This window comes from Haliotis rubra, unplaced genomic scaffold (assembly GCF_003918875.1).
Source record: "Haliotis rubra isolate DU_JTF1 unplaced genomic scaffold, ASM391887v1 Scf155, whole genome shotgun sequence".
NCBI classification, from domain to species: Eukaryota; Metazoa; Mollusca; class Gastropoda; order Lepetellida; family Haliotidae; genus Haliotis; species Haliotis rubra.
Genome location: NW_025765503.1, coordinates 1,677,045 through 1,684,255, shown reverse-complemented (window position 1 = coordinate 1,684,255; position 7,211 = coordinate 1,677,045). Strand labels below are relative to the sequence as shown.

Here is a 7,211-nt window from a genome sequence, read left to right as displayed (position 1 = left end):
CAATTTATGTTTACGACGCATTAAGCATTTTTGGATAATTGCGTATAAGGTGAATATATGGTCACAAGTAGAATAGTTTTTTCTGAAGCCAGCCTGAGCGTCTGGAATTAGATCATGCAGATTAGACCATTTTGTAATTCTTGTATTCAATATTGATGTAAATATTTTTCCAAGGATGCTCATTAAGGAGATTCCTCTGTAATTATCTGGATTATCAAAACAGCCTTTCTTGTGTATTGGAATTATAATTGAACACGACGACATTTTTGGAGAAAAGGTAAAAGCTCTGTCGTCGAACATTTTATCATTTCAATTATAATTTGATCAGGACCTGGCGATTTACCATTCTTTAAGTTAGATATAGCTTCCCTTATTTCGATTTCTGAAATGGGGGTGTCTAAAATATGCATAGCTAAATCATTATCGGGGTCAGGCAAATCGTCCATAAAATCATGCTGTGTATCAATGTCATTAAAAACTGATTCATTTGAGAAAACATTCTTGAAATGAGTAAGCCATTCTGTTTTCGAAATGTTTGATCTTGGACTTGATGTTTTTCGAAATGTCCGAAGCAATTTCCAAAATTTAGAAGGAGAGTGTATGGAGTCAGTAAGTTTTTGTACCTTTTGTATAGAAATATCAGTCTTATATTTTCTGTAGCAAGCTTTATACTTGTTTCTCATTTTGCAAAAATGTTTTCTGTTATGGTCTGTTCGTCTACACCGAAAAACCCTTAAGGTTTTACGGGCGTCTCTCCTGGCAGTTTTACATTCCTTACTTAATTGTATTTTACTTGGGTGCTGAGATGACCTGAGTTGTTTCTTCATACAATCTGCTGAGTCTAATAACACCTGAACAAGATCATCAATAGCTCCATTAACATCAAAATCAAGTTTCTCGAGGAGATGTTCATAGCAAGGAGTTATCAGTTTCTTTAGGTTACTCAAAAATGTTGTTGAAAATGAATCGTTCCAAAAAAGTTTTTCTTTGACATTGTTGACTGAATCATTGACATTAGAGTTGACATTACTGAATTGACAAGTCATTTCCAAAGGAAGAAGATCAGAATCTACTCGATCTCCACTCGAGATATATGAAGTATGCCACTTCTTTGAAGAATGGTTTCATAAAAAAAATACAGAGCACAGACTTTCAATATCAATGTCATACTCACTTTGACAAATATATCCTAGATTTCAACAACAATTGTATGTTCTTTATTGAACGCAACATATTGGTATTTTATGGGAGAAACATTGTACAACATCGTTATTGTTTATAGGTACGGATATAGTAGTAGTTCTCAAATGGCGGCAAAATACCGAAGGTAATAAAGTGTTTACTGAAATGTAAATTTCGAAAGTATCTTTTTCTTTCTAACATCCTTTTATAAGAACATGTGATCATTTTTGTAGAGAGTCCTAGAACACTCTACGTCCAGGAATGCAGATTCTACTTCGAAACAACCTGGTGTTCGACATATCAAAGGTCGACACCATGGTGTTTGACTGTTTAATGGTAAAACAGCGTTTACTGATACGTACTTCCTACGTAACTCCTAAATCTTAGTATTCATACTCATTATTCAAGACTTACATTGCTCTTGTCTTCTACTTATAAACGTTATCAACATTGCAGTCATGAGATGCTCAACAAAATGAATATACATGTATACATATTATGTTTGGCTGGCTGGGCGGCTAGTTATGTGTGCGTTTTCATTATTTATAAAACATGACTATTGAAATGTATCTTATCTTTATCTTGTGAAGACAATCTGAATGTCGTTGTGAAGCAGTCGCTAGATTTCTCGATGACAACTAATGTGTCAAAGTTCACTCTCATTTTGTGTGAGGACTATCGAATGCTACAAAGTGATTAAAGGGGAATGGGTTGGGGTGTATTTTACTGAGGGATATACTATTACTTCATCATAAACATCATGCATTCACGTAATGTATGTGCTGTTAAGCTAATCATTCTACAGTAGGACGACGGCTCCAGGTTCGACTCTGGATAAGACCAACTAGCGACTGATTTTTTGGGCAACATCCTACGGCACCGTGTGTGATCTAAATATTCGTCTCTAACATAGGTTACTGTTACACAGCAGATGTTCCGTTGTTGTTTTTTCTCAGTTATTATCCATTCTTGCAGTGCTGTAGGTTTATTCAGAAGACGGGTTTCTGCAATTGCACTGTTCACTTGCACCCGTTATACCATATCAGACAGATCAGACAGATCAAATATTCTGAAGGGTGGTGTATGATTATTTCAATTACACATGAATCTTCATCAATGATAAGATATGTAAATACTGCATCACATTTTTGGGACGTTCAACCCAATAGGTGCATCTGACTAAATCATTCAAAGGTAGAACTGTTCAAGAGTATTACTAAGTTCATTTCCCGAGCAGATGTTTGAGAAACATTCTCACTATTTATGTGATTATGGCTAAGGACAAACGTATATATTTTGATGTATTAACAAATCATTCATTAAAACATCAAGTTTTAGCCTTTTTAGGACATATTTGTTTCAACTATCACGTATGTAGTGTTGTTATAAGCCTATATTATTAAATAACCAACATCTGAGTCTCATTCATTTGAATACGCATCATTTAATTTTCAGGGCAAATTAGTTTCTTCGCTAATACCAGTACTATAACGTTAAAGATCTTCTATGAACAGCGCTTAAGATGTTAAATATTTCCTTGCAGATTTAGACAATAGCTAACAAGTGACGGGAAATAGGCAGATTATCTTTCCCGAGTTATATTAATTACGTAATTCTCGAGCCTTCGCGAGTTGGTTATTGTTTTTATTACCCATATAGTTTTCGATCTAAACATCGCTAAAATGAATACAGCATTCCCTTTAAGGAAACCCGCGATGTAGGGAATCCCCATATCCCTACGCGTTGATTGGTTGTTTTATTTTCTGAAACAGCGAATCAGCGTTCACCAAAAGGTGTAACCTCCCTAGGGACTTACAGGAAAAATACTACCTTGTGACCTCCTTCCCATATGGGTAATAAAATATCGTATCTTATACAAATATCAGATACATAAAACATTTAACTTTTATTGGGCAAAAATGGTGACACCTGCTGGGTTTTTGTAAGAAAAAGGGGAGTGAATGCGTGATGAGGATGCTGCGGAGGTGGTGAAGGCAATGAGCCTTTTGGCTTGAAATACAAACGGTTGTGGTTCAAACGAGAATGTTCATTTTACCAAGACTTCATACAACTTTTACTCAGTAGTTGTCAAATCAAGGTTTCATCGCCCAAGGCCTGAGTCCAGCGTAAAGAAAGGTTATATGGTGCACATGTGAGGAATTTCTTTGATGGGCATTTAAGAAATTAAGTTGATGAAGAATGATGACAAATTTTATGTATATACACCGTCTATTATTCTGTGAAGGGCGACGTTTCGACATAGATTCTAATCACTTGCTTGACAATGACATTAGAATCTATGTCCAAACGCCGCCCTTCACAGACTAAAAGAAGTTGTATATCCATAAGAATTGTCATCATTTTTCACATGTGAGGAAATTGTAAAATTTGACCCATCAGAAACAGTGGCATCCGTAATTTGAACTTTTAACATAGGTCCCCGATATTTTCAGGTGAACAATTGACCAGCCTTTTCCTATGTTAAGGGCGGGTGCCACTGGTAGGACAGGATACGCTCACATTTTCGTGAACGCCTGGTATCATTAAAACGTCAACTGATAGTGATTCATAAACACATACTCATGACATTGTCGGAATCTTACCACTGACTCTGTTTAAAGTTTCTTATGGGTGAAGAAAAGGGTTTGTTGCTTTCATTGACACACTTTTGATTTGGGGACATTGGGCGTACAGGGCACAGGCTTGAATCAGTATAAAGGGTATAAAACAGAATATTATGGATGTCAACTTCTTCTTTATTGTATGCACAATGTTTCTGGGCTTTCCATTGCCCCTTCGTCAGGTTAATTCAGGTGAATTCACCTGACGAAGGGGCAAGGAAATGCACATGTGTGTGTGCGTCATAGAGCTTTCGGAAATAGATTACCACGAAAAGACTGATGTTTTGGCACCAAATATTGCATTTTATACGAATACATACAAATGGCATCAATGGTTTGCTTCATTAGTTTCATTGCTTTCAGTAGTACACTGGTTGCCGCTTTAGAACATCAATGGCCGACGAGAGTCAACATGAAAATGGCAATATAAAACTTAAGACCCGAGTTAAGGTTGTATACGTGTTTTGAAACGCATCTATAATGTATATTAGTTCTACTGTACATGTGTTATATGTGCATATAACATGGGTATTCGGGCATACAATGTCGTTCCTTGCGACCCTACATGGTGCAAACAGAACAAACCGCTGGTTTCGAATCCCATATTCGCCCAAATAACTGTCATCCGTTTGTCACCACCTAAACCTATGTCATCAGTCAACCACCTATCTCACTTTGTGAGAATTCTTCATCAAGAAAACCAGCTGTCGTGTCAGTAAAAAGGAATTAGTGTATAACGAAACTCGAGTGTTGAAAAAACATGCTTAGTTAAATAATATAACACTTTTTAGGACCTTATTCTGAGTTAAGACTATTGGTAGTAATTATAAGCAAGAAAACCCTTATAATACCCATAAGAAATCTCTGCTCATACAATTTTAACCCTTATCAAGAGGACGTGCTGTGAGTCATCATCATGATACTACATGTTCTAGAAAAGGTGAGCGAATCCTGCCCCACCTACCTTCCACACTTTACAAACAAATGCAAACTTAAGGCATTTTTAAGGCTTATGTACACTTCAATATCGATCATAGATTAAAAATTTGTTCAACTTGTTCAAATTGGGGAGGGGGAGGGGGGATAGCATGATTGCTAAACCGTTCCCTTCGTCCTCTAATGGCCTGATTGACTGGTCCTATGTGTATAAAATGGGTTTTATTCCCATATTCTGTAGTGCTAATTATACTCGCTAACAATGTCATATACTGTGTTATTGTAAAAAAAATGTGTCTTCACCATTTCAAAGCAAACCCACTCTACGACACATGTGCTTACAGTATGTCAAGAATGATAAAAAGGCTGTAGGTAGGTATAGATGTGTTTTTATTCATCCAAAATTACAAAAAGATATTCAGTATAAAACTTAATCCCTCGAGAAATGTACATCTCATCTTAGTAGCAATGGCCGCTTCTGCTTAAAATCTTCCGACGAAAGGTCCTGAAACTCCGATTCCGCCATTGAAGGGACCAGCAAGTCCGTTACCGAGGACCCCATTAACGCCGCGTCCACCAACAATGCCGCCGTGTCCAGCAACACCGTGCCCCCCAACGATGCCACTGTGACCAGCAAGACCGTTACCAAAGACTCCATTGATGCCACGTCCACCGACGATGCCACCATGTCCAGCAAGACCATGTCCACCAACGATGCCTCCATGACCAGCAAGTCCGTTACCGAAGACTCCATTGACGCCATGTCCACCAATAATTCCACCGTGACCAGCAAGTCCGTTACCGAACACTCCACTGATGCCACGTCCACCAACGATGCCACCATGTCCAGCAAGACCATGTCCACCAACGATGCCTCCATGACCAGCAAGTCCGTTGCCGAAGAGTCCATTGACGCCATGTCCACCAACAATGCCACCGTGACCAGCAAGTCCATTACCGAACACTCCACTGATGCCACGTCCACCAACGATGCCACCATGTCCAGCAAGACCATGTCCACCAACGATGCCTCCATGACCAGCAAGTCCATTACCGAAGAGTCCATTGACACCATGTCCACCAACAATGCCACCGTGACCAGCAAGACCGTTACCAAAGACTCCATTGATGCCACGTCCACCGACGATGCCACCATGTCCAGCAAGACCATGTCCACCAACGATGCCTCCATGACCAGCAAGTCCGTTACCGAAGACTCCATTGACGCCATGTCCACCAATAATTCCACCGTGACCAGCAAGACCGTTACCGAACACTCCACTGATGCCACGTCCACCAACGATGCCACCATGACCAGCAAGACCACGTCCACCAACGATGCCGCCATGTCCAACAAGTCCGTTACCACCAACAATGCCACCGAAGGAACCAGAGCCTTTACCGTATCCGTAGTTGTTATAGCCGTAGCCTTTTCCTGCAATACCACCGTTGTTGAAACCGAAACCGAAAGCACCATTTCCAAGACCTCCACCGATGAGAGGCACCTGAGCCAGGGTGGAGCACACCAGCACGGATAATACAACGACGATGACCTGAGAAAACAATAGGTGCTTATTTACAATACATGTTTGTAACGAAATGACATTAATATATCCTGCTTGATATAAAGTACACTTATGTAAACACAGGATGTACGTCAGATTACACCTATACAAAGTACAATGGCAACCATAAATAGATTGAGACTATATTTCAATTAGTATGGAGTAGTTTTTGAACGATTATGATGTTAAATCAAGGATACCCAGGTAACCAATTTGTCGGTATTATCAACTCCAAATGTTGGTAAACTGATCCCGAGTTATTTAAAGCACCTCAGACGTAACGAATTCACCACAAAGTACAACATACAAAATATGTAAAGTCGCGATAGAAACCTACGACCGTCGGTTAGAATTGTAGATTCGTATGATTATATACTGATGGAAAGAAATAAGTGAGCACGAGTTTCTATCCTCTTTTCAGGTTTCTTCACATGTATTGTGCTGCATTGTGAGTGAAAATCCGGAAATAAATAAAGGAACACGTGTACTTTTATGTGCTCCTTTCGTGCTTCCAACATTATGTTTCCTGCATGTTTCCCGTGTCAGCACTATTCCCGTGCTCGTCAATTCATACCTTCTTCATTTCGGAGTTTTCTTTCACATGAAGCTGGCATTCTGTGCTATTTGTCAAGAACGATTCAAAGCGGTCATAAGTACACCTGTCATACGATTATACGTGTCATTGTTAGTTCTTACATAACAAAAGGCCCATTGCATCTTCGTTTAACCCATCAACCCTCATGCATGCAGTAAAATTATTCGAAAATATATTATTAAAATATTGTACAGCTTTTAGAATGAAACCTACCTTCATGATGGAGAGTTGATGTTGTTGGGAAGAGGACGATTCCAATGACGAAGACAAAATTATTAGGCTTTATATACCCTTGGTCGTCTCCACAGGACG

The 7,211-nt window shown here is 39.0% G+C and overlaps 1 protein-coding gene across 1 annotated transcript; it reads left to right on the top strand.

Moving 5' to 3' along the window:
* The first annotated feature begins 1,443 nt into the window (after positions 1-1,443).
* On the top strand, positions 1,444-6,277 carry LOC124270805 (putative uncharacterized protein DDB_G0268590). Its single transcript, XM_046705847.1, has 3 exons — positions 1,444-1,518; positions 2,158-2,161; positions 5,271-6,277. Exons 1-3 carry the CDS (start codon positions 1,444-1,446, stop codon positions 6,275-6,277), a joined length of 1,086 nt encoding a protein of 361 aa, XP_046561803.1.
* The last annotated feature ends 934 nt before the right edge of the window (positions 6,278-7,211 follow it).

What these genes read in the sequence shown, in the direction of transcription:
- LOC124270805 (XM_046705847.1), top strand. Translation starts at nt 1,444, where the DNA reads ATGCAGATTCTACTTCGAAACAACCTGGTGTTCGACATATCAAAGGTC.